Genomic DNA, 27251 nt, shown 5'->3' with positions numbered 1-27251 from the left:
AGTTGCCGAACTTTAAAGTTGTAATTTGCTAAAATTTTGCCGAATAAAATACATATATATTTTTTTCGTATAGCCGCACGGCTATACCAATTTAATATCTATGAAGTATAAATAATGCAACTAGGAGGGTCCTTTTTTCTTTCTTGTTTTTTTATTAAATAGTTCAGCCGCGAGGCTATACTCTGGTTTTTTCCTAACTTTTAAAAAGAAATAGTATAGCCGCCCAGATATAATCGGATTTCCTAATTTTCTTTAAAAGAAACAGTGTCTATACTAGGTTTTTCCTAATTTAAAAAAAAAAAAAGAAATAGTATAGCCGTGCAGCCATACTCTGTATTGAACATTTACATAAGTATTTTTCATATTTAGTACACATTTTGGCAAAATTTTCAATAATACACACAAAATTCATATGTTATACATATATTATTGAATACAAATAATATATATTAAAATATTATATAATAACCGAACTTTTAAGTTGTAATTTGCCAAAATTTTACCAAATAAAATACGTAACTATTTTATTCATATAACCGCACGGCTATACCAAATTAATATCTATAAAGTAAATAATGCTTGAAATTAAGGTTAAATTACACGACCATAAGTGTTTGGTGTAACCTCTTGAAAGAGTGCTTGGTCGTTTGTGTGTTTGTGTGTGCCCATGCGAGTCTTCTTTTGGTTGGACGATGAGTGAAGTTTCCAAAGGAGAAATTCCTTTAGAAAAAGGAAAGGGGATAAAAGCAGACTTGGGATTTGACAAGTCACAAACAAACCTAGGAGCAACAAAATTTAAGCATACCAACATACAGCATAAGAAACACGCAGAGCCAAATGGATATTATCCTACAAGAGCCGCAATTAGACCCAACCCAACATCTCCTCATGACAATTTACCAATTTCAGCAATTGCTATCACACTCTATAGTATGCCATCTATGTAATGTCCTCTCCTCACCACCATTACTCATCAGTCACGCAACCCTCTGAAGCCGACTGCACGTTCTTGATGTACTGGAAATAAACAAAAGACGATGTAATTCTCAAAATACAACAATCAATCGTAACGAGGAAAAGATGGTTGCAAATCAAGATTCTCACATACCTTGTACAAAATTCCACGGTTAGCCTTGTATGCAGGTGGAATCCAGTTCTTTCTTCGTTTTTCCATCTCTTGATCTGTTAACTGGACATCTATTCTCTTGTTTTCAACATCAACGTTGATGATGTCCCCATTCTCAACTAATCCAATAGGACCACCTTCCTGAAAATAATTCATACTACATTCCCTGAGCACTCTTTATTACTTTGTTCTTTATTGTAATTTGTATCTAAGATATATAACAATTTTTTTGCATGTTGTAAATAATCCACTGTAACACATTAGCTTTTAAAAGAGTCCATCAATGGTAGGACACACAAATCCATCAAGGTAAAAGCTAAAAATGCAATAACATTAACTAAAAGTTTAAAGCACCTGTGCTTCAGGGCATATGTGGCCAACAACAAATCCATGCGAACCCCCTGAAAACCTACCATCCGTCAATAAAGCAACCTCCTGCAACACCCAAAAACAATATTCATTGAAAAATCCATTAGGACACAATAGCTGCATACCAACCAAAGCCGTGCAAAGCAGCTTGAAGGGACCATGATGGGATTAATTGTTTAAATAAAATAATAATAATTAGCTTGATCTAAAACAAAACCTAATAAAAAGCGTTGAAATAAAATCATTACAGTTGGACCAATCAAGCAACTGCACAGTTCATGTGAATGAAAAGCAAAACATTCTAAGTCAACCTGCAACAAAAACAGACAACCAACAACCACCAAATCATGGATTTTAAATAACTATACCTTCCCTAGTCCTGCACCCATTATTGCACTTGTTGGTGTTAACATTTCAGGCATGCCTGGTCCTCCCTTTGGCCCCTCGCCTCTAATAACAACTACTTTCCCCTGCATGATGACAAATATATACAAGAAATTAGCTATGTAATTTTGACATGTGAGTTTGACAAAAAAAAAAACACCTTACAATTTTAAAGGCCATCGTGCAACAGACATGATGCAGAAAGCAATATGCAAATAACAGAAACAATCTTGCACTAAGATTGTTAAGCTACGTGGTTTTCTAATCATGGTTTTCTAATTTGAAGTTTGTCAAGAATAGACCTTAAAACTCATAGGATTCTCTGAGATAGCAGCAATCATTGACTCCTCTCCTTCAAAGACAAGTGCAGGACCTGGAGTATTTCAAGAATTCGGCAGTTAATGGGCATTTATATTCTATAAAAATTAAAAAAATACAACTTCACTAAACCATTAAACAAATAACATAAAACAGCACCAGAGAAATATAGCCCCTCTTTCCCGGTAATTTTTGCTACAGAACCCTTTGGTGCAAGATTCCCATATAATATCTGAAGGTGGCCTGTTTTCTTGATAGGGTTTTCCAAGGGCCTTATTATATCCTGAATGAATGAGAGGAAAAAGAAAAAGACAAGAAAAAAGAAAGGCATGAGAGAACCATATAAATGTTTGTCTTCAAACACATGGTTTATCAATAGAAACATTTATCATACCTGCCCTTTAGATAAAGGAAGGAAACTTTCAGCATTCTCAGCAAGTGTCCTCCCAGTGACTACAGAATAGATATCCTTATGTTAGTGTTAAAAGTATTACAGCTTAAACTCAGTGTTTCCAAAGACGTAAAAAATCTGAAGATTTATACCAGTCATACAATCCCCATGTAAAAATTGATGCTCCAAAAGGTACCGAATGATTGCTGGTGTTCCTCCAATCTATTAAAATAATCATTACTGACTCATCAAGAAAACAAGTACCAAATGTAGCCCAGAACTGATAGAAAAATGTCATATACACGCAAAATGTGCCACCAATTGTAACATTAAGTGCAAGAAAGGATACCTTGTGTACATCCTCCATGACATACTTGCCACTAGGCTTAAGATCAGCAAGAAATGGAACCTTATCGCTAACCTTCTGAAAATCATCTAGACTTAATTCCAGACCAACAGACCTGCCAAGAATCTTGTCAGTTGATATTTTCATGCAAAACAATCATTAGCATCCTGCGGAAATCTGGTTTCTCACCTCGCAATAGCAATCAAGTGTAAAACAGCATTGGTAGAACCCCCTAGTGCCATGACAATAACCATTGCATTGTGTAGTGACTTTGGAGTAATAATATCTCGAGGTTTCAAATCCATTTTTAGTAATTCCAAGAGATACTTCCCAGCCAATCGGCACTCATCCAACTTCAATGGATCTTCAGCAGGTGTAGACGAGCTTTTAGAGGAAAAAATATATATATAATAAGAAATAAAGAAATGGATTGCTTGCAAAACATAAATTAAATTCTTCTCTGAAGGCATCTCTACCTGTAAGGAAGAGACATTCCCATAGCTTCAATGGCAGAAGCCATAGTATTAGCTGTATACATTCCGCCACATGCCCCAGCCCCAGGACAAGAGTTAAGGAGAACATTCTTTCGCTGCTCATCGCTTATGGACCCACTTACATATTCTCCATAACACTACAACATCAATGGGAAAAAGAAATTACGAAGAATTTTAACTTCACCACATAGTGAACATAACAATTTATGTTCTGAAACAGCTTTTTATCTTAAAATGCAATGACTACTCACATAAGCAATTATCAGACGTAATGAGAAACAATATAGAGGTAATGTAAAACAATATAAATGTGACCCCACAAAAGGCAGAAAATAGCTACTAAAGCAAGACTTAACATCACTAACTACTATTGAAGTTTAGATTGACATTTTTCCATCAAAACTTGGAATCCAAAATCACAACAGAAAGAAAAAGTCCAAAATAGCCAAAGTAAGGCCAAAGAGGTAGAAAGTACATCTTCATTTAAACAGGGTAGCTTTGTACAGTAACAGCATAAAGAAGTTTATTTTACACACAACAACAGCAAGCACTTTCCAGCTCATCATGAACAAAATCTTGTTCTATTTATGGAAGATAAATACATGCTAAATGCCCAGTTTAACAAAAGACTGCCCTGAAAACTCTCCGCAGCCCACCATTTTGGAGAGAAATTGACATATTTGGATAACCAGAAAGCATCCCAGCCTCGCCAACTAGCTAATCAGGCGAGCCCTTCCTCGGGTGGGCTCCTCAACCTACGGGGTAGTAGCAGCCATTTGCAGCCGTTGTTTGTATGGGACTTACATTGTTCCCTCCCAAGGGCAGGTTCTTATGCGTTACTCATCCATCCGCCACTAGAAACACCACTTCTTATCTGACTTGCATGTGTTCAGCATGCAGCCAGCATTCATCCTGAGAGCCCATTATCCATTCTCATTCGATCACAGCAAGGAAGCAAGTAAAACTAGAAAAACCCACATTGGATTTAGGGATAATCAGGCTCGAACCAAAGCATGCTCTACCTTATTTTCTGTGACCTTCCCCTCTCCCATAACCCTTCATTAATCTTAACAAAGATACTAGCAATACTATTCATGAGCAAATTGAAAGATAAGCCATTTGCACAAAGGAAAACAAAAATTAGAATCTAGACATTTGTACTATGTCCTGTCAATTCACTGAACTACTGAATATTGCACTTCCTGGCTGTATCCTTGGAAATTCAGTTGTACTAAACTAAAATGATAAACCCAAATAAATCAACTTCTACATGTCAGATTATTGTGGAAGACACAGACTCAGGCATTCCAAGTATCTATTGAAATAAAAGAGCAACTTCCTTCATCTTATTACTGTAAGTGAAGGCTTCACATAGGAAATAGAAAGAGGGCAAAACACAAAGCATGCATACACCATTTGTTTTGCAAAAGAAACACTAAGAAAAAGAAAATAAAACTACAATTACAAAATACAAAAGCAGTTAACATGATAGATATATTTTTACTCAGAACCAAAAGTAATCAGCTCCAAATATAAGTTCAAACCACAATTTAGAGTGCATACCTGAAATGCAGACACTATATCATAACTATTGCCTTGGAAGTGCCCAGGCTGAAAGAAAAACAAAAAAGAAGATAAATAAAAACAAATAATATATAACTTACAGCAATCATATTTTTCTTTTGAAAAGAATATATATAGCAAGCATTAAGTTAAAATCAACTATGATGAACAATCAGGCGACATTAATCATCACATAATAATGCAGTAAAAGAACTAATAATATATTCCAAGATATTTTAGGTCAGTGTCACTAAGTCCAACAATAAAAAAATCAAATATGACATTCTTTTTCGTAATAACATACGCAAAGTAAAGATCCAGAAGTACCTAGATTCAGAACTTTGATCCAAAACATGAGGTTAATTTATCTACACCTTATGAAATCCAGAAATAAACAAAACCCAAGTGATATGCAAAAAAATCTTTGACTACGGAGGAGAAAACATGCTTAAGTAAATGACATCAGTTTCCCTTCAAAAACCTGTTATCTTATGCAAGATCTCCTAAATAAAGATAAAGGAAAGCATTGAAAAGTTGATCCCTCGTGACATAATACATTGAAAAACATAGATTGGGAGAAATCATAGCAAAATAGTTGAGCAAAAGATAAAAAGCTAACAATACAGAAACGAGATTTAATCCACAACTTGCACTTTCAGTAATCAAATAGAGATATTGAACCTTAATAGTTCCGCCATAAATCATAATACTTGGTCGGTTCAGCCGGCCCATTGCCATAATTGTACCTGGCATCTGCAAGAAGTGCTAGCATAAGACACGGGATATATTTAAAAATTGTGGATGAGAGGAAAAAAAACAATGTTACTAGACTAAGCACATGGATGAAATAAGGGATTTCTATGAAGGCCCTTGCCCTACCAATTTCTTTAGATAGTAAACTTATAGAGAGAGAGAGAGAAAAAAAAAAACATAATTCATAAACAAAAAGATCACTAAGGCAAGCAACCTTGTATATTAAGGGGGGGAAATAGTGGTTAAAAGAGCAGATGTTAGAATGGCTACTTCTATGAGAAAATTTTGAAATTTGTAGGCACTAATTATCATTCAATAAGGACCCGTTTGATAACCATTTCAATTTTAGTTTTCATTTTTTGTGCTAGAATATAGAGGAAAAAGAGGGAGAATGAAAGTGAGAATGAGAGTGGAGATGAGATTGAGAGGGAAGATGAGAGGGGAAGATGGGAATGAGGAGTAACAAAAGTGAAAAAAAAATTTAACAACTGAAATCTATTTCAAATTGTTTTCACTTTCAAGTTTTTGTTTTCAATTTTGTTACTCCTCCCTCCCATCCTCCCCTCTCATCCTCACTTCATTCTCCCTCTCATTTTACTCTATACTCTAGCACAAAAAATGAAAACTAAAAACTAAAATTGAAATGGTTATCAAACGGGCCCTAAGTAAATGAGATTTAATAAACTCACCCAATTTTTCTAGAAAAAATAAAAAACTGAAACCACTTCCAAGAATTATTAGATGTTTATGGGTGTTATTCAAACACCTCAACTTTTAAGATGCCATCATCTCTAGTGCAGAAAAGGACAATCATTACAAAAATCAATTGAAAACATATGCTTTATGAATGCTCTACGACTAATAAGGATGCAATTGAAATCACATGGCTTAGGAAAAGCGCATTATGAGTGACGAGATGTAACACAGTAATAAGTTGAACTCAAAGAATTGCCTCTTAGTAGAAAACACTCTGCTTAATCTACGAACAAATGAACTTTGACCCTACACAGTCATCCAAATATAGCTCCCATACAAACGTTGTCAAATGCTCACATTTTTCTCAACACGCAGAGGTACCCCATTTCAGAAAAGAAGCAGAAACATCAACCAAGAAATCACGTTACACTCAAAAAGTTTTAAATAGCCATCGTAAAAAACTCACTAACAGAGTAACAGAAAAGCCCACATTTTCATCCAAAACCCAGTAACACATTCTAATCACATAAGAGAAAGGAACCCAAAACCCCCATTAATCACTACGGAAACGAAAAAAATAACAAATTTAATTCAACCCAATTGAGAGAAAGAGAGAAACTTTCTCACTCGTCACATAAGACATGGAAACCCATTAACTTCATATATTTTTAAAATACTAATCATAAATTTAGTTTAAACCCATAAAACTTACGCACATTTTTGTCACAACCGGGGATGGAGATATTGCCATCATACCACTGAGCACCCATAACAGTCTCAATGCTATCAGCAATCAAGTCCCTAGATTGCAAGCTGTAGCACATCCCTCTAGTCCCCATAGAGATAGCATCGCTGACCCCAACAGTGTTAAACCTGAAGCCCACCATGCCAGCCTCTCTCACTCCTTCTTTCACAGCCGCTGACAGCCCCAACAAGTGCATATTGCAAGTGTTCCCCTCATACCACACAGAGGAAATGCCGATCTGGGGCTTGCTCAAGTCGTCCTCGGAGAGCCCCACTCCGTGGAGAATGGCCTGGGACCCACCTTGGGACTTGGGCTCCGTGATGCGGGAGCTGAACTTGTTGAGCTTCTGGGTCAGCGGTGGTGAGTCCACGGTTATGGACGGTGGAGATTGGGCAGTCTCGGAAATGGAGGCTCTGATGGAGAAGTGGGGTCTGAGGTGGTGGGGCCCATTAGATGGCGGGAATAGGGGTTTGAAGACGGTGGTGTTCGTGGCGCCTGGAGTTGGAGTGAAGAGGAGAGTGGCTTGCATTATGAGGCGCGAGGGAGAGAGAATGGTGGTGTCGGGTTTAGGAAGAAGGGGAGAGGAGTGGGAGAGTTAACAGGGTTTTAGCGAAGAAGGGGAAAGAGCTCAAATCTAATGCTGTTTCTTCGTGAGTTGCACGTTGGGTCGGGTTGGGTTGGGTTGGGTCGAGTGAGTAGATAGAGTTGATAGATGAGTTTCATTCAGGTTGCGTTTTGTTTCTTTGTTGGGTTGGGTGGGCTAGGGTGACATGTGATTTTTGTTTTTTTATTTTTATTTTTTTTAAGAAAGTGACATGTGAGTTTTCAAACACATTATTTTGTTTCTCTTTCTCTCTTAAAAATGATTTACTTAGGCCATCTTCAATGATTGGGGCTCTAAATATGGTGGATAAAGCTCTATTTAGAGCTTCGATGGAAAATACAAACATATAAAATTATATGCTAAAATGCATTTTTGGTTATTGTATTATGCCTTGATTTTAATTTTGATCACTCTATTTTTCATGCTTTGGTCACTATATTTAGCTCTATTCATTTAAGGAAAATTTTAAGAAAATTCTCTAACTGACTTCAAATCATAACCAAAAACTTGTTTAAATTCATGGATATTACTCAAAATTATAATAGTTTCATCCTTATCTTTCTTTATTACTAGTTTTATTTTCATTCTACCTCTTCAAGGTTAACATAAAATGAAGAAACTATGTATGTAACTCTTGGTGGGAATCCTAAGAACAACCATCTTATGAGATTCAGTTTATAAAAAAAATTGGTTAATTGATGATTTGCCCTCTAAATTTGTACCTAGCTTTCGATTCACCCCTACCCTTTTTTTATATACAAAATTAAGGATATGAACTTCTTCTTTTTCGCCAATTTCCCCCCTACCGTCTAAATCCTCAACATTTCATTCAATTTTCAGTTAAATCATTTTTAAAAAATTATTATTTTGGAAAAATTTGAAGAAAAAGAGTAAACCTAGTGCCAACCCCTCCCTCCCCCCCAACCCGAAGAACCCAATCCTCATTCCCTTTCCATCTCCTCCCATTCCCCCATGACCACCATCCTCCACTCCTAGACCAATCCCCTACCCCACAAACCCTTCCCCCCACCTCCCTCTTCTGTATTTTTCATCCTCCAAACCCAGCCCACCCCCTCTCTTCTCCGGGTTTTTCTTCTCCTCCCATTCCCCCATAACCACCACCCTCCACTCCCAGATCAATCCCCCACCCCACAGACGCTTCCCCTCACCTCCCTCATTTTGTTTTTTACTCTCGAGCCTAGCCTACCCCCTTGGGGTTTCTTTTCCTTTCATTCCTCATGTGACCATCACCCTCCACCCTCAGACCAATCCTCCATCCCCAGATCAATCCCCTACCCCACAGATCCCTTCCTCCTCCTCCCCATTCTTTTTGTTCTCTCTCCCCAGTTGAGACCCATCCCCCAGCTCTTGCTTCCCAAGACCCAGACCCATCATTCCCTTCCTCCCCAACGGCTGCAATAGATCCCTGCTCCCGCCCCCCACCCACAGAACCCAGCCTACACCTGCAAAAGAGAGAGAGAGAGAGAGAGAGAGAGAGAGAGAGAGAGAGAGAGAGAGAGAGAGAGAGAGAGAGTATTATTTGAATTTTCTGGTTTTTATTTTATTTGTTAACATACAAAATGACAATTTTGCCCTCATATTTAACTGCAAATTGGATGAAATGTTGCGGATTTAGACAACATGGGGGAAATTGGTGAAAAAAAAGGTTCATATCCTTAATTTTCTTATTAAAAAAAAAAGATATTGGGTAAATCGAAAGTTAGTTACAAGTTCAGGGGGCAAATCACTAATTTTGAGACATGATTTGAAAAAGGGGATTTGATTTGCATTGTATTCTTATATATGGAGGTCCCTACTCTCACAGCAATACACGTTCTAAAATACCTAGTCCTATTTTTAAGTTAAAGCATTCGGTGTTGAAGAGAGTATAAGCATTCCTTATGTAAGATTCAATTCTTGTACTCTTAGTTGTTATGGTTTAATTAATACAGTGAGTGTAGTTCTTTGCATGAGTGACCATCTTATCAGGGTGGGTTCGAAAACCAACGAAGGAGGAGGTATGTACATAATGCTATGATTACCAAAAAAAATCCTAACGTACTATGGTTAGGTTCGCAAATGCTTTGAAGCCAGAATCCCAGTTCTAAAACCCTAACATGGTAACCTTAGGTCGAGTCCAACCTAGAGTCAAAACCTTTTTGATATTGGATTACTTACAAAGATTTGGTATGTATCAACATTAGACATATACTATGTTTAAATTGAAAAACACTTCTTTTTCTTTATATATTTGGTTGGATGCTCTGAATAATTAATAGAAAGAAACCTAATCATTAAAATATAATAAAGAAATAATTACTTACAAAAATAAAAACATACTAAGGAAACAAAACAAAAAAAATATCAATGACACACACACATGTATACATAAATCAACATGCACTCTGAATTATGAGCACCAACAGTAATAGGCACCGCCCAATAGTCCAATTTAAAATGACATGTATACAAGAAATAAAAACTAGTGATTAGCTAATGGGGTCTAGTCAACTAGAAAAATGCATTGACTTGCAAACTAGTGGTCTCAAGTTTGAATCACTATGGCACCTTGTAGTGTGTGTATATAAACATCCATGACCGGTGGCAGATCCAACTCATGCCCACCCTCAAGTTTTTATTACCCATGTATATACATAGTGGTAAGGCTCACACACACTTATCCATTTATTAAAAAAATAATTAAAAAAGAAATCTAGAAAGCCACTTACGTGAAGGCTGCCTTTCTCTCACTTTCTCTGAATTTTTCCCTTTTCCTGATCCTCAATACTTAAGCCACCAACGCCAAGGAGTGGACACCATCAATTATTCAACGAGAATCCATCATTGTTTATTAATCTTTTGCTTCTTCTAGGTTAGTAATTGATCTTCTCTTCCTTACACTAATATTTTATTAATTTGTATTATGTAGAATTTTTTAAAATTATGTGAACTTGATTTAAAATTACTTCATACATAATATATGTTTATATATTTTTTGTTACATATAGGTTGTAGCATGTATTAGCTATTAACCTGTTAATTAACTCTAAATAGATTAGTTTTGTAACAGTCATGAAAAAGAATTTTAAAAGAAAATCAGTGCTAGAGTCGTAAACTCCTTTAGAGGTTGGTAGTTCAAAACAAAGTGATATGGAAGTCAATGTGGCAGATCTTCCTTTAGATCATGGATTACGAACTCGAATTTTAGATTACAATATATTCGAGATAAAATCCGAAGAGTATATCTACAAAAGGGTCCATGTCAATCTAGAAGTGATATAGGGGAAATTTGGAAATGGTAAACGACAATTCATCTCTTCTTGGTTTGATGATTTTCCTAAATGGTTGGAATATAGTGTAGAACAAAATTATGCATTTTGTTTATGTTGTTATCTGTTTAAATCAAATGGTGGAGAATAAGGAAGTGGTGACGCATTTGTTGGTGAAGGATTTTCAAATTGTAAGGAGAGAAAAATATTTGAAGTTCAGTTCAAGCAACGAAGGAAACTTTCTTGTGCTTTTATAATTCCTTTGTTATCACCATGAACAAGTTAGAGCAGTAACACTGAAATTTTTTCATGACAACCTCAATTTGATATCACCAAAGATTCAAAAATACATTGTTAATGTTGCTGAGTTGAAACAACTGATGTTATTATAAGTGATATGGGTGATTCCTTGTTTTCTATTCTTGTTGATGAATCTCGTGATGTATCAGTAAAGGAGCAAATGGTTGTTATATTGACAAAAAAGGGTATGTGATTGAACGTTTCATTGGTATTGAACATGTGGCTAATACAACATCTCTCGCACTGAAGACATCGATTGATGCATTATTTGCTAGACATCATTTAAGCATATGTCGATTGTATGGTCATGGTTATGATGGAGGAAGTAATGTGAATGGAGACTTCAATGGTTTGAAAACACTTATTATGAAAGAGAGTTCATATGCTTCTTATGTTCACTACTTTGCTCATCAACTTCAATTGGCTCTATGTCTTTGGCAAAAACCCATAGCCAGGTGCTTTCTTCACCTTAGTTTTCAATGTGCTAAATATTGTTGGGGCATCATTAAAATGTTGTGACATTCTTCGAGAAAAACAAGCTCTCAAAGTTACTAAAGCACTTAGCAATGGCGAGCTCTCAAGTGGGCAAGGCTTGAATCAAGAAATTAGAGTTAAAGGTCCATGTGATGAAGCACTTAGCAATGGCAAGCTCTTAAGTGGGCAAGGCTTGAATCAAGAAATTAGAGTTAAAGATCCATGTGATACTTGATTTGACGGGGCTCACACTATGGTACTTCGATTAACTTTGTTTCCATGTTTCCATCTATAATTGATGGATATAGGAAATTTCATATGATAGAGTGGGCACTAATCAGAAACATGAAGCATTTATTATGTTAGGGTTGCTGCAATCATTTGATTTTGTGTTCAGTTTGCATTTGATGATGATTATACTTGGAATTACAAATGAGTTATCACAAGCCTTACAAAGGGATGATCAAGATATTGTGAATGCCATGGATTTAGTTGAAATATGCAAGCGAAACCTACAAAATATGAGAGACAATGGATGGGATTCTTTATTAATTAGAGCAAGTTTCCTTCTTTTTTGTGAAGCAAAATATTGAAGTTCCTAGTATGGATGATATGTTTGTAGCTTGAGAGCGATCACGGCGTAGGGCACAAAAAATTAAAATTTTGCATTACTATCGTGTTGATCTTTTCTATGATGATTGCAACTTCAAGAGCTAAGGAATCGTTTCACAGAGGTTAGCACTAAGTTGCTACTTCGCTTGACATGCTTAAGTCCGAATAATTCATTTTTTGCTTATGCCTTGCTGAATTCTACCCAAGTAATTTTTCTATTGATCAACTCATGGCACTTGAAATTCAGCCTGTGAATTATATTGATGATATGCATTCCAATACCAAGTTTCAAGAATTGAATGGAATTTCTGATCTTGCAAAAAAATTTGTTGAGACAGGACAACATAAAGTATATTCATTAGTGTATTTACTCATAACATTGGCATTGGTACTTGCAATTGCTGCAACTTATGTAGAAAGCGTATTATCTTGTATGAACTTTGTTAAGAAATGATTGCGCAATCGAATGGGAGATCAATGGATGAATGATAGCTTGGTTGTATATCTTGAGAGAGACACATTTTAACGAAATTGATAATGAGCTTAATGTCCAACGTTTTCAAAACATGAAAACTCGTAGGGGACAATTGTAAATGTATTGATTTACCATGTTATCAATTTTTAAAGTCTCTTGAATTTTTGCACTTGTGTCTCGTATTTTAACTTTGTTATGCCCCCACATAGAAAAAATACTGGGTCCACCACTACTCATGACATCTAGACTTTATCACTTGTATTTAAATAAAATAAAATAAAAATTAGCTTAACTCCTTGAAAGTCATTTTTCCTGAACTTTACAACCCATCTCTTTATTTTTGTTTGAATAAAATCCTGTCTTTTCTAAAGTGCAAAATCAAATTTATTGTACTTTTTTTATTCCTAAAATACCCCCAACTAAGCCATTATTACATTTTGTATATTAATGTAGGAACCCATATAGAAACAAATTTTAATTGGATTGTAACTAATGACACACGATGAATTTGGAAGAGTGCTGCTATTTCCACCCACCTGTCCTATTTTCCCACTCACCTTATTTTCTCACCCACCATATAGATTTGAAAAAACACAATCCTATTTTTCCACCCACCATATTTCCTAAAATGTCCTTTAATTATTAATTCAAGCAAAAAAACTTGAAACTTAAAATAAAATAAAAAAACCCAGCACAAACTTCCCTCATCGATGACCCACCTCCCCCATCTCCTCTTGCCACCGACGTGGATCGCTTGTGGGTTTAACAAGAATCAATGAAATACTTTAAGTTCTTCGAGAGAGACAAAAAAAAAAAGCAAAAATCAAGTGATCAAATCAGATTATTAACCCGTAACCCACGCTGGAATATCTGGTTGGGGAGGTTGTCTTTTATAATCAGCTTGACTCTGCTTTACGTTTTGGTGCAGTCTGGCGAGCATATGGTTGCATTGGGCGTCTTCTTCTTTATGCAGGTTTGCTTTTCCATGCACATTCAATTTACTCTTTATCAATTATATGAATTGTATTGTATGTTTCCTCTTTTGTTCAGTGTATATGGTGTGAATTAACATACCCCGATTCATTTACTTCTTTATTCATTTTATTTTGGTGGTGTGTGGGGGTGTTGGCAAATATTTTACTTCTTAGATTGGGTTAGGCAGGCACCTACTGAGTGACAGAAAGATGTTTCAAGCCTTTCTAAGGATCACTGTCACCTGCGCAGTAGGCGTTGGTGTTGTTGCTTTGGGAGTCGGCACTACATTTGGGTATATCCCTCCATGGTATGGAGAAAGTTTATGATGGGTTGAGGTTTTTGTCCTTAGAAGTCATTTTACAAATGGGTAAATTTGTCTTTAAAATTTTGAAAATAAGGTGGGTGGGAAAATAAGACAGGTGGGTGGAAATAGCAGCACTCATTTGGAATGATCTCCAAATGGATGTAGAAATTAATTTGGAAACTTTTTTTAAATTTAACAATAAATTTAGATTTAACATACCTAATTGGTTATTTTTTAAAATTTATTTATAAAGTTTATGTGATTAATTATCTATTGTATTATTGTTTTATAAATATAATAGCATACATACGTTTTTATGTTGAAAAAATAACGCCCCCATTACTTATTTTACAAAAAATAATGTACCTAGTATGAATTTACTTATTATTCAAATAATATACCCAACTTTTATAAACGCATTTTGGATATAATTTATCTAATAATTACTATTATGTAATAATATAACTTGTAATTTACCTATTATGGGTATATTGTAGGTATATTAAAGACAACACATTTATAGGTATATTAAAGACAACCACCTATCAGGCGCAACGAGTGGTCCACGGAGCTGCATCCCTACTCATCTGGTATATGCACATCGCTCTTTTGGGCTTGATCTGGTTTGGATATATTGTAGGTATATTAAAGCCAACAGTGTTATAGGTATATTGTGAAAATAATTTACCTACCCAACTTTTATAAGTACATTGACTATTCTGTACCTTGTATGAATTTATACCCAGCTTTTCACAAAATATTGTGAAAATAACGTACTTAGTATGAATTTACTTATTATTCAAATAATATACCCAACTTTTATAAACACATTTTGGATATAATTTACCTAATAATTGACTATTATGCAATAATATATACTTGTAATTTACCTATTATGGGTTTATTGTAGGTATATTAAAGCAACACATTTTTTTCTATGAGTATTGTATCTATTAGAATATATATATATATATATATATATATTATACATATACATCTATATTATTGGAGGATATTAAGTAATCTTTAAATATAATTGTAGGATATTAGGTATAATAATTTTTTTTCTATTCGAGCTATAGGAGGTTAGGAGGGAAAATTTGAAGTAATTTGATTGTAGCCCATTATTTATGGGGAGTGGAAACATAAAAGTAGAGTGAGGTATTATTCATTTGCCTTAATTAAGTGATTAAAAAACGTTTAGCAACCAAATAAAGATCTAGTGGCATGATTTACATGGACAAAGTTTATAATAATTTAAAATTGAGTTTTATTTAAACATTGTATTATTGGTGGATTATTGTGTAGAGTTTTTAAATTATAAGGGCCTATTTTATTTTAGTATGACCGTAAAAAAATAGTGTTTAAATTTGAACACATTATTTTTGTAATTGGATTGAACTGCCACGTGATCCCAACGAGTTTTTGCAGCGCTAGGTATAAATTCAGAACCAGGGTCACCAACCCTAGCGCCTACCATTCACGGGACACATGCAATGCTTAAAGCGAACGTGATGGAGGAGGCTTATTAATGGCTGGAAAGAGTGTATGTAATTAGGTGGATGGAGATTGGTTTCATTTTCATAGCAGTGCATGTAAAATCAGTGGAACGTGCATATTTTACAGAAAGTACGTTTACAAAAGGGAAAGAAATTAAGTCGGTAGATGATATTAATCTGGCACGTTCTATAGACCTAATTAGTTTGGTTTGATAATATTTAGCGTATAGTCTTAGATTGGCTGCTTCTTTTTATTTAATTTTTCTCTCTAAATTCATCAATCATCTTCATTAATTTTGATTGTTTGTTTGTTTGTTTTTCCAAATTTAGGTTCATTGAACTATTATACTGTGTGCTTGTGTGTTACTCTACCTACCACGGTACCGCCCCAAATTATTGTTATTGTCTTTATCAAAACCAATCCTACCCGTCCGATCAGAAACAAATAAATTCTACTATGACAACGAAAGATATGGTTTGTTTTGTTAGGTAAGACGAGAGAACAAACACATTCCAAATCATGCAGATGTTAGTAGGCGACACACACCACACAGAAATACACGTGCCAGCAAGGCCCTTCTGCCCTTTCCCCTTTGGTGGTTAAGCCTTTCTAACGCAGGAATTGGTCAGGCACGTGATATCTAGCTACCTCTCTTTCACCACCTTATTATATATAAATACAACCGCTTCTCTTAACATTTTCTCAAACTTACTTACCATTACAACTCTAAACACACCACCACAACCACAACCAGCTCCTAGCCTCTTTCACCTTTCTTGACCATCTGAGAAAATGGTGACCGTCGAGGAAGTTCGCAAGGCTCAACGGGCAGAGGGTCCAGCCACGGTCTTGGCCATTGGGACTTCAAATCCTCCCAATTGTGTTGATCAAGCCACATACCCTGACTACTACTTCCGTATCACCAACAGTGAGCACAAAACTGAGCTCAAAGAAAAATTCCAGCGCATGTGTAAGTACCAATATCTTCTCCTTGTTTTTGAATACATGTTCCATATATATATATCTATATACTTTGCTACTCATTATTGCAAGGTGTACGTTTATATATATAGATGGCTTAGCCTTTATGCATGATATAGTTCCATATCTGTGAATATAACAAAATGGGAATTCTGTGACACTAGGATTTGAAATAATACTGATACATAGGAATAGGAATAGGAATAGGAATAGAATAGAATATGGGACACTTTTCATAACTAGTGCTTTTTATGTTGTTTTTCTTGCAGCCCCTAAAATTGCCTAACGCATTTCAGGAGTGGGATATTTTTCATTTTGTTCAGTCATCAAAGTGGCAAACAATCTTTTCTTTTGACTTTTTTATCTGTGTACAAGTAGAGTGAAACATTGAATTACTGTGAAGTAACTTTTCTGTTTATGCTTTTTTCAGGTGACAAATCTATGATCAAGAAGCGTTACATGTACTTGACTGAAGAAATTCTTAAAGAGAACCCAACTATGTGTGAGTACATGGCACCTTCCCTTGATGCCAGACAGGATATGGTGGTGGTTGAAATTCCAAAACTGGGAAAAGAAGCTGCTACCAAGGCCATTAAGGAATGGGGCCAGCCAAAGTCCAAAATTACCCATTTGGTCTTTTGCACCACTAGTGGTGTGGACATGCCCGGGGCCGATTACCAGCTCACCAAGCTCTTGGGCCTCCGCTCATCCGTCAAGCGCCTCATGATGTACCAACAAGGCTGTTTTGCCGGCGGCACAGTGCTCCGGTTGGCCAAGGACTTGGCTGAGAACAACAGGGGTGCTCGTGTTCTTGTTGTGTGCTCGGAGATCACCGCCGTCACCTTCCGTGGGCCCAGTGATACCCACCTTGACAGTTTAGTGGGCCAGGCTTTATTTGGGGATGGTGCAGCAGCTATTATTGTGGGTGCGGACCCAATTCCCGAGATCGAGAAGCCCCTATTTGAAGTGGTCTCAGCAGCCCAAACCATCCTTCCCGACAGTGATGGAGCCATCGACGGACATCTCCGTGAAGTTGGGCTTACATTTCATCTGCTCAAGGATGTTCCCGGGCTTATTTCGAAGAACATCGAGAAGAGTCTGAACGAGGCCTTCCAACCTTTGGGCATCTCGGATTGGAACTCACTATTCTGGATTGCACACCCAGGTGGCCCAGCAATTCTAGACCAAGTAGAGTCCAAATTGGCCCTGAAGCCTGAGAAATTAGAGGCTACAAGACACATACTATCTGAGTACGGAAACATGTCGAGTGCCTGTGTGCTATTTATTTTGGATGAGGTAAGGAAGAGGGCTACCAAGAAAGGACTAAAAACTACAGGAGATGGACTGGATTGGGGTGTGCTGTTTGGGTTTGGACCAGGACTCACTGTTGAGACCGTGGTGCTTCACAGCGTGGGCTTGAATGCTTGAAGCCATCATCAACAACATCAGTGTTGTTGAATTTTATGCATCTGTTTCGTTCGTATATTATGGATTGTTTCTACTTTTCGTGTTAGTTTTTGTGTTTTTGGAATTTTTTTTTTTAAAGTTGGAAACGAGTGTGGGCAATGGGCATCATGGGGTACACTTCATTGCAATGGTTGTGTTTATTTTCATGCTGCTTAACTTACTACATCGGTGAAGACAAAAGGGGACCATGTAACGACTTATATATTGATGAATAATATATATGTTTCAAGCATTTCATGCGATCCTAATGTTTTATATTGTCGCAACTTGAACTTCTTTTGATAAAATATTGTAGCCAGAGGAGAGGCTATAGAAGTTAACATGTTGTCAAAAGTATGGAGATTGGCTTTCTAGCAGTGCATTTGGTGACCAAACAGCTAGCTAGTATGTTTAGCATACGAAATAAATTAACTCCGCGGATGATATTGAATCTGAAGTGCTCTCAAATTCAATGATTTCATATTTAAGTGATTTTTTTGGATATAATCTCTTTATAACTCACTTGATTATCTTTCATGAATAGCATCAATTTTTAAAACATACTCAATATGGAATGGCCTTGATAATTTCATGATACCAAAACCTCCGTACTCCTAATAAACCCAGGCTTGGTCCCTTAACTTTTCAATGTGGAATAAATACTCTCAACACACCCTCACTTGTGGCAAACTTTCAAGCTTAACACATGGACAACATATATTGGGTGACGTGAGAGCATGTGTGGCCGTTGGGCTCAACATGTGAAGCCTTACTCTGATACCATGTTAAATTTCAGAGAGACGGGCTAACGATCCACTATTAGTGGCACTGATATTGTCCCAAACTTAACTACCTACAAAGCTCGGTAAGTGTGGGTTTTTATCACAAAAGGGCTCGGTGATATTAGTAGTGAAATCATTCATTATATGTTGTATTTTATTTATTCAAGTTTCCGATGTGAGACTTTATATTCTTCAACATCACATGTATGTATACAAGTTAACATGTAGTACTCAGAATTATGAATAAGGACAAAAATAGTCACCAATGTCAGAATAGCAATACTAAACAGAGATTTAACAGAGAGAAGCAGAAAATCTTAGAAGAAGAACTGATGTATTTCATTCATTGATTATTCAACACAGTACAGTGATGGTTTTTATACTAGCTTATCAAAGCTTTGTGTACACGTTTCTAACCTTCTAACCTCTCTAACTTCTCGAACAGAATGCTAACTCTTTTGCTAAAACCTGCCTAACAGTCTTAACAACTCTCTTCTTCAATCTTCTGACATGTGGCAGAGTGAGGACCGTTGATATCTTTACATGCCCCCTCAATCTCATGCTTGGAGGAGCCAAGCATGAGATTGGAACAATGATGCTGGAATAAAGGGATAGACAGCCCCTTAGTGAGAATGTCAGCAAATTGTTCCGCGGATGAGACATGTTGCACAAGTAAATCACCTCGAATGACTCGTTCTCTGACAAAATGATAATCAATCTGGAGATGTTTCATTCGGGAATGAAACACCGGGTTGGAAGAGAGAGCAATAGCAGAGATATTATCACAATGAATTAAAGGAGGAACATGTAATGAGACGTGCATATCACAGAACAACTGTCTGATCCATGCAAGTTCAGCAGCAGCAATAGCCAAAGCCCTATATTCTGCCTCAGTGGACGAACGAGAGACAGTATGTTGCTTCTTAGAAGCCCAAGAAATAGGACTAGAGCCTAAGTAAACAATAAATCCCGAAACAGATCTGCGATCATTAGGATCCCCAGCCCAGTCAGCATCACTATAAGCGTGCAGATGAAGAAGACCAGGCTTAAACCAAATGTCAAAATCAAGAGTTCCTTTCAAATACCTTAGGATTCTCTTAACTGCCACAACATGAGATTCCATGGGATTATGCATAAATTGACAAGCTTGATTCACTGAGAAGGCAATATCTGGCCTTGTGAAAGTGAGGTACTGCAGAGCACCAACAATGCTTTGATACTGCTCTGGATGAGCATAAGGTTTGCCATCATCTTTCAACAGTCTGTGATAAGGGAGACAAGGAGTAGGACACGGTTTTGAATCCTGCAAATCAACCCTGTCAAGCAGTTCCTTGATATACTTAGTTTGAGACACAAACAAGCCAGCAGACTGATATGAAATTTGCAGCCCCAGAAAATAAGTCAACTGGCCTAAATCCTTCATATCAAACTCCTGAGTTAAAGCACCAATTACAGATGTAATAAGAGATGAATTACTGCCAGTAAGAATGATATCATCAACATAAAGAAGCAAAACCACAGTACCAAGCGACGAATGTTGAATAAAGAGAGAAGGATCTGCATTTGAAGCTTGAAAACCCAAGCTTGGTAAGAAGCTAGTAAATCTTTCATTCCAGGCACGAGGAGCCTGTTTTAAACCATACAAGGACTTCTTGAGTCTGCAAACAAAGTCAGAAGGATGATGCTTACTCTCAAAGCCTTGAGGTTATGTCATATAAACCTCCTTTTGAAGAACCCCATGCAAGAACGCATTTTTAACATCAAGCTGTCGTAAGGACCACTGAAACTGAGCGGCAAGAGCAAGAACTAATCGAACCGTGGTTGGTTTAACTACCGGACTGAAAGTTTCATAATAATCAATACCCTCCTCTTGACTAAATCCCTTAGCAACCAGGCGAGCCTTATGCCTAGCTATAGAACCATCTGCATTCTTCTTGATCCTATAAACCCATTTACAGCCAACAAGATTCTTATGAGCTGGGAGAGGAACCAAATCCCAAGTACCTTGAGCATGAAGAGCCTCAATTTCCTCCCTCATTGCAGATTGCCATTCTGGTGATTGAGAGGTAGCCTTGAAAGAACTCGGCTCAATTGTAGACAAATCAACAGATGTAGAAGCAGAAAAAGCCTTCCTCTTGGAGATGCCATTCTTAGACCGTGTTGTCATAGGATGCAGATTTACAGGTGGCAGAGGCAAGATAACACGAAGACTTTCAGGCTGAAAATCAGGATCCACAGGGAGAGGAGACTGTGTAGCAGATTGTGGAGCAGAAGGAGAAGCAGTCAAAGATGCAGTGGCTTCAGAGATGGGTGGAGAAGGTGAGGAAATGGAAAGAGAAGGGATAGGTGATAAGACATTATTAGTGAATGAAATAGATGGAGGAGGAGAAGAGGAAGTGAGAGACTGAGATGAAGAAACATTGACTGGATGGGCAGATGTGAATGGAAAAACAGTTTCATCAAATAGAACATGTCGAGTGACAAACAGTCTATTGGTAGTGAGAGAAAAACAAATATAGCCTTTATATTGTCCTGCATAGCCTAGAAAGACACAAGTAGAAGTTTTAGGCTGAAGTTTGTTTGTATTATAAGGCTTGAGCAAAGGAAAGCAAGCACAACCAAATACCCTTAGATGATTAATGGCTGGAGCAGATCCAAACAATAAGAAATAAGGAGATTTGAAATGAAGAGTTTTACATGGCATTCTGTTGATCAAGTAGACTGAAGTAGCACAAGCATGAAACCAGAATTTTGGGGGTAGATGAGCAGTTTGCAATAAAGTGATAGCAGTCTCTAAGATGTGTCTGTGTTTTCTCTCGGCTAAACCATTTTGTTCAGGTGTATAGGGACAAGATTTATGATGAATGATACCTCTAGCAAGAAGATAATGCTGAAATTTATGACTAAGATACTCACCACCTCCGTCACTTTGAAAAACTTTAAGAGAAGCAGAGAACTGAGTGACTAAGTAAGCATGAAAATTAACAAAAATGGAGTAAACTTCAGCTTTATTGAACATTGGAAATATCCAAGTAAATCGAGTACACTCATCTACAAAGCTAACATAATATTTAAACCCCTCAACAGATATTGTTGGAGAAGGACCCCACACATCACTATGAATCACCTCTAAAGGGTTTACAGATTTTGCTGCTGGATAATGAAAAGGAAGTTTAGCTAATTTGCCTTCTAAACAATGATGACAGACAGATTGGACTTTATCTGAAGAAAAAGGAACCTGTGATTGACGTAAAAGAGCAGTAGTAATAATATTGGAGGGATGACCAAATCGCTTGTGCCACAAACTGGTATTTAATGGATGTCCAAGAAAGCAGAAATGTCGTTTGATGAGAGAAGCAGCTGGAGTGGGATGAGGTTGTGAAGGAAAGAAAGGAATAGAATATAGGCCAGCTCTACACAGTCCCTTGAGAAGAACACTCCCCGTGAGTTTGTCCTGAATCCAAAAGCCAAAGGCATCACATATAAATCTGCAGTTATTGTCTTTACATAACCGATGCACTGAAAGCAAATGCTGAGATATCCTTGGCACATGTAAAACTTTCGATAATTGTAAAGAACAATGAGGAGTATTCAAGGAAGAAGAGCCAATACTAGAAATATTCAAACCTGAACCCCCTGCAGTGGTGATTGTCTCATTTCCAGAGAAAGGGGTAGCAAGACTAAGCTGAGACAAATCAGAAGTCATATGGGCCGTTGCTCCAGTATCAGCTACCCAAAATTGCTCAGTTGATGAGGAAGGAGAACAATTGGCATGCATTGCAGTAAGATTGGATGAAGGAGGTTTGCCTTGATAGGAAAAATTGCCCCTGTGGTAACACTGAACAGCAGTGTGGCCATATTTCCAACAAATTTGGCATTGAACAGAGGAATTATGACCTGTGAATTGCTGATGTCGTTGATAACAATCAGCAGCTAGATGACCTTTCTTGTTGCATATTTGACAAATTGGAATATCAGTACCCGAACCAAGGATGCCAGGGCCAGAATTAGGTGGAGCTTGATACGGTCTTGGACCAGATGAAAACTAATGCCGAGGTCTGCCTCTTTCTCTATAGAATGAACCTCTATTAGGGCCAGAGTGAAAACCACCATTATGTGAAAAAGAGCCACCATTAGAGCTAGAGTGGAAACCTCCATTGACACCACTATTGACACCACCATTGTGGCCAGATGAAATAGAAGATGGGACAGATGTGGAAGTGTCAGCAAGAACAAGGGATTTTCCTTTGAATGATTGATTATTCGCCATCATCGCAGAGGCAAAAGGAGTGGCAGAGGTAGTATGCTCAAGAATAGCCTCTTCAGCAAGCAACTGAGATCTAAAATCTTTGAGTGAGAGCACATTTTCCCTACCTCGAACCATACACCGAAACGTATTATATTCTAGGGGAAGACCATTAAGAGCCAAGATCACAATATCATCATCATCAAAGGAAACCCCAGCAGCAGCAAGATGATCTCTGACATCTTTTATCTTTTGCAAGTATTGAGAGACTGGTTCAGCACCCTTCTTGATATTCTGAAGCTCACTTTTCATCTGAAAAATCCTAGCTTTGGTAACAGTAGAGAATCTGTCCTTCAACTGAACCCACATATCATGAGAACTAGTACACCCAATGACATATGAGATTGCAGTAGAAGAAAGGGTTGCAATTAGCAATTGCATCAAGGCACGATCATGCATTTTCCACACTGTATAAGCATCAGTTTCTACACCTTCAACATCAGAATTTTCATCAAAACGAGCAGGACACAGCCGGGAACCATCAACAAACCCCAATAAGCCATGACCTTCAAGAAGAAGCTGCATCTGAAAATTCCGTGTGAGGTAATTTGTATCATCAAGCTTAACTGTCACAGAAGCAGAGACAGTGGGAATTAAGGTAGTAATCGGAGATTGAACAATCTGAAGTTGAGTAGCAGTCACCATGATGAGTATTTAGGGAGATAATATCTTGAGAGGAAAAGAAATGGGCAGTAGAACAAGCAGAAGATTCTGTGAGGCAAAAGAACAAGCAGTTGGTAGGCAGAGCAAAAAACTACGAAAATATTGAGAAAGAAGCCCTGAGAATTGAACAAAGAAGAAGAGGAGACGATATAGACAGAAGAACAGAGATTGCAGGCAAAGAAGAGGAATGCGGAAGCAAAGAAGCACAGGATCGTACTATGGCTCTGATACCATGTCAGAATAGCAATACTAAACAGAGATTTAACAGAGAGAAGCAGAAAATCTTAGAAGAAGAACTGATGTATTTCATTAATTGATTATTCAACACAGTACAGTGATGGTTTTTATACTAGCTTATCAAAGCTTTGTGTACACGTTTCTAACCTTCTAACCTCTCTAACTTCTCGAACAGAATGCTAACTCTTTTGCTAAAACCTGCCTAACAGTCTTAACAACTCTCTTCTTCAATCTTCTGACATGTGGCAGAGTGAGGACCGTTGATATCTTTACAACCAACCAATCGATAATCTACTTTGAAAAGGACAATGCTTGGCTCCTGATATATCAGGAGCCATTCCTCTTCAACAACTAACGTGGCTTCTTTACAAAACAACACTTTTTTTTTTCTTTTTTTTAATTTTATAAATTTTTAACTCAAGTCTTTTTGTTGGTTTTGTTTAACTTGGGTTAGTTTTAAGGAGGAAGAGACGAAGGCAGGGGCGGTGCCTTGGGCTTGGGTAGGCTACTATATGTAATATTATTATAAGAAATAGATATAATATATAGGTTAAAATAGTAAAAATATTAAAACGTTTTTCTTCCTCTCTCTGCCAGTTGGTTATTGATCGGTTCATAATTGTATATCATTTTGTACCCTTCTAGCTTATGATTTGGTTATGTTTTTGAGTTAAACTTGTGCTTTTAATCCTTTTTGTGTTTATCTTTCAGTTCATTGAGCTTTAGGTAATAATGATGGCTTTAGAGAGCATAATTCATGCAATTCAAGCATGTTAAGGCCTAATTTGGATGAATGGATGAAGAGCTTAAAGACAAACTCATTTTGGCTACAGCCCCCTGCCAGTCCAGTTCCGTAGGTCATATTGCAAGCTTTGTTTCAACAACCTACATAGCTCGAATGAGGCCACATTCTTCATGAAAGTTGTTTCAATGGGTGTGTACTATAACATATCCAAAATTCAGCCCCATTGGATAAATATGGAGGCTGTTACCTAGCAAACACAGAACCATGCTCAGGATGGATCTTATCAGCGCGGAAAATGAACTAGCAATTTGTTTTGGCCTTAACTTCCTCCTCCGACCTTGGATTGGCCCAAATGATATATGGCTGGAAAGAAGACATTCTGAACTTCAAGTTTGAGTGCTTAAAGTCTTAATTTGCTTAAGGGAAGCCCAAGTTGTAAGCCCTTGAAGTTGCTGGTCATGCTGACCTCAGCATGTGCTGGTTGGATGCTTGGTCATGGTGAGCTAGGTATGAGCTATCATTTCTGGTTGGAAGCTTGGTCATGGTGAGCTAGGTATGTGAAAACAAAGAACATGAAAGAAGGAAGAAAATAAGAAAGTAACTCAAGCAAATAAGTTCCCAAGTTCAATTTATGGTTTTTGTTCTTATTCATTATGCTTATAAGTTAATATGCTAGTTTGAATGATTGATCACCATTTAGGCTTGCATGTTAGCTATCTTGGTTTGAATTAAGAGTATACACCATGCTTTAATTCGAATTGAACTATGAATAGGAAGAGTATGTATGGACATTCGACAACAGGGATTAGATACATGCTTGGTTGTTTAAAATGTTCTTCTATGCTTAATGGGTTCCTAATGCTTAATTTTAGGTTAGACAACAAATGATCAAATTAGGGAATTAGGAACACAAGGTTATGACCACACACCATGGCTTAATCATACTTTAGCTAGAATCAATCCATTAATCTAAATTGAACTTGGGAACTTATTTGCTTGAGTTACTTTCTTATTTTCTTCCTTCTTTCATGTTCTTTGTTTTTGTTTCTGTTTTGTGTAGGAAAACTGAATTGGATCATTCAATCATCAATCCCTGTGGAATCGACCTCGCACTTACATACGCTAAACTACCAACGGTTCGTGCACTTGCGAGTATCACAAGTTGAGGATGCAGCTGAATCCATTTTGGTGCAGCTGTATCTACGCAACAAGTTTTTGGCGCCGTTGCCGGGGATTGGCAACATAGTTTGGTTCTATTTCTTTTCCCTACTTGTTTTATTTTTATTTTTCATTTTCATGTTTTTCTAGACAGTTTCATGTTTTAAATTTAATGGCGTTAATGGACAAGTTGTGTTTGTAGTCCAACGGACAAGGACAATTGCCTAACAAGCAAGAGAACTGGGTTTAAGTCCCAGCTTACACAACCCATTGGTGTTTGTTACTTTGATGCATGAAATTGGATGTGTGTTGATTTTCCTTCTCATTTTTTTTTCCTCATCCTTTTAATTCTATTTCAAGTTTTCTGTGTTTGTTTTAGCAATTTATTATAGCTCAATAAAAATGGAGAGAGATGGCAACTTCAATCATAAATATAGGAAGTGTGGAGCAGTAGGAGAAGTCGCGACCTCCAAGTGCATCACGCTCGACCTAATCGCTTCAAGGGGGAGCATTTCAATCCTTTCTCTTCTTTGAATTCTGTTTATTTCCGTAGTTGTTTTTGCCTTTTGGTCCCCGCTGAGTTCTTTGTTTTTCTATGCTGAATCCAACCATATAAAGAACGTAAAATGTGGACTTACGGTTGGAAAGTTATAGCCTAAAAACTGAACAGAGGTCGAAGCTGAAAAACATAGAAACGAATCTGTCCAAATGGTGATAAATAGGTGATAGAAAGTGCTGTTTGTTTTTTTTTTCCTTTGGTTTCTTGGTTTGTTTCTTTTAGTACAACAATTTATGTTGTTTGTTTGAATTTGTTTACAGTACTTAGTTCATTTTTGTTTATGGTTTGTTGTTTCATTTTATCTTAATTTGTTTTTATTTCTTATCTTAAAAATTTTAAAATTAAAAAAAAAAAAGATTTTTCATATGAGCCGACTTATGGTAACCCCAGTGAGCACTTCCGTTAATACAGTGTCTAGGAGTTCTTTAGGCGACACCTTCGGTTTCTAAGAAGTTTGGGTTTTAAGCGGGACCATTGTGACCCCTCCAACCTTCCCGGATCCCCTGGCTGTGTTTTCTGAGGCCCTTAACTGGTCATCCGTGAGTTGCTTGTATATTGTGTGTTTTTAAATTAAGTTTTTTTTATTTTCTTTGTTTTCTTTTCTGTTGAGTCTTTGTTTTTGTTTTGTTTCTGTTTTTGTTTTGTTATGTTAGTTTATTTATTTATTTACGTGGTA

The 27251-nt window shown here is 36.9% G+C and overlaps 2 protein-coding genes across 2 annotated transcripts; one reads left to right on the top strand and one right to left on the bottom strand.

The window, feature by feature from the left end:
* Positions 1–545: 545 nt before the first annotated feature.
* Positions 546–7871, bottom strand: LOC110759009 (dehydratase family). The gene is made up of 14 exons (XM_021961013.2): positions 7157–7871; positions 5673–5744; positions 4992–5039; positions 3411–3565; positions 3124–3318; positions 2938–3049; positions 2741–2810; positions 2592–2650; positions 2357–2480; positions 2182–2252; positions 1864–1965; positions 1481–1561; positions 1109–1267; positions 546–1017 (listed from the first exon to the last, which is right to left on the bottom strand). Exons 1-14 carry the CDS (start codon positions 7712–7714, stop codon positions 967–969), a joined length of 1857 nt encoding a protein of 618 aa, XP_021816705.1. The 5' UTR covers positions 7715–7871; the 3' UTR covers positions 546–966.
* Positions 7872–16394: 8523 nt separating this feature from the next.
* Positions 16395–18388, top strand: LOC110758932 (polyketide synthase 5-like). Its single transcript, XM_088246995.1, has 2 exons — positions 16395–16668; positions 17110–18388. The coding sequence occupies exons 1-2, from the start codon at positions 16491–16493 to the stop codon at positions 18105–18107; spliced, it is 1176 nt and encodes a 391-aa protein (XP_088103121.1). The 5' UTR covers positions 16395–16490; the 3' UTR covers positions 18108–18388.
* The last annotated feature ends 8863 nt before the right edge of the window (positions 18389–27251 follow it).

Source organism: Prunus avium, chromosome 1 (assembly GCF_965620075.1).
Source record: "Prunus avium chromosome 1, drPruAviu1.hap1.1, whole genome shotgun sequence".
NCBI lineage: Eukaryota > Viridiplantae > Streptophyta > Magnoliopsida > Rosales > Rosaceae > Prunus > Prunus avium.
This window is presented reverse-complemented; position numbering and strand designations above follow the sequence as displayed.

What these genes read in the sequence shown, in the direction of transcription:
- LOC110759009 (XM_021961013.2), bottom strand. Translation starts at nt 7,714, where the DNA reads ATGCAAGCCACTCTCCTCTTCACTCCAACTCCAGGCGCCACGAACACC. An exon ending in TTTATGGCGGAACTATTAAG is followed by an intron (nt 5,040 to 5,672) that starts GTTCAATATCTC and finishes TTTTTCTTTCAG; the next exon opens with CCTGGGCACTTCCAAGGCAA. An exon ending in TCATGGAGGATGTACACAAG is followed by an intron (nt 2,811 to 2,937) that starts GTATCCTTTCTT and finishes TTATTTTAATAG; the next exon opens with ATTGGAGGAACACCAGCAAT.
- LOC110758932 (XM_088246995.1), top strand. Translation starts at nt 16,491, where the DNA reads ATGGTGACCGTCGAGGAAGTTCGCAAGGCTCAACGGGCAGAGGGTCCA. An exon ending in AGAAAAATTCCAGCGCATGT is followed by an intron (nt 16,669 to 17,109) that starts GTAAGTACCAAT and finishes TGCTTTTTTCAG; the next exon opens with GTGACAAATCTATGATCAAG.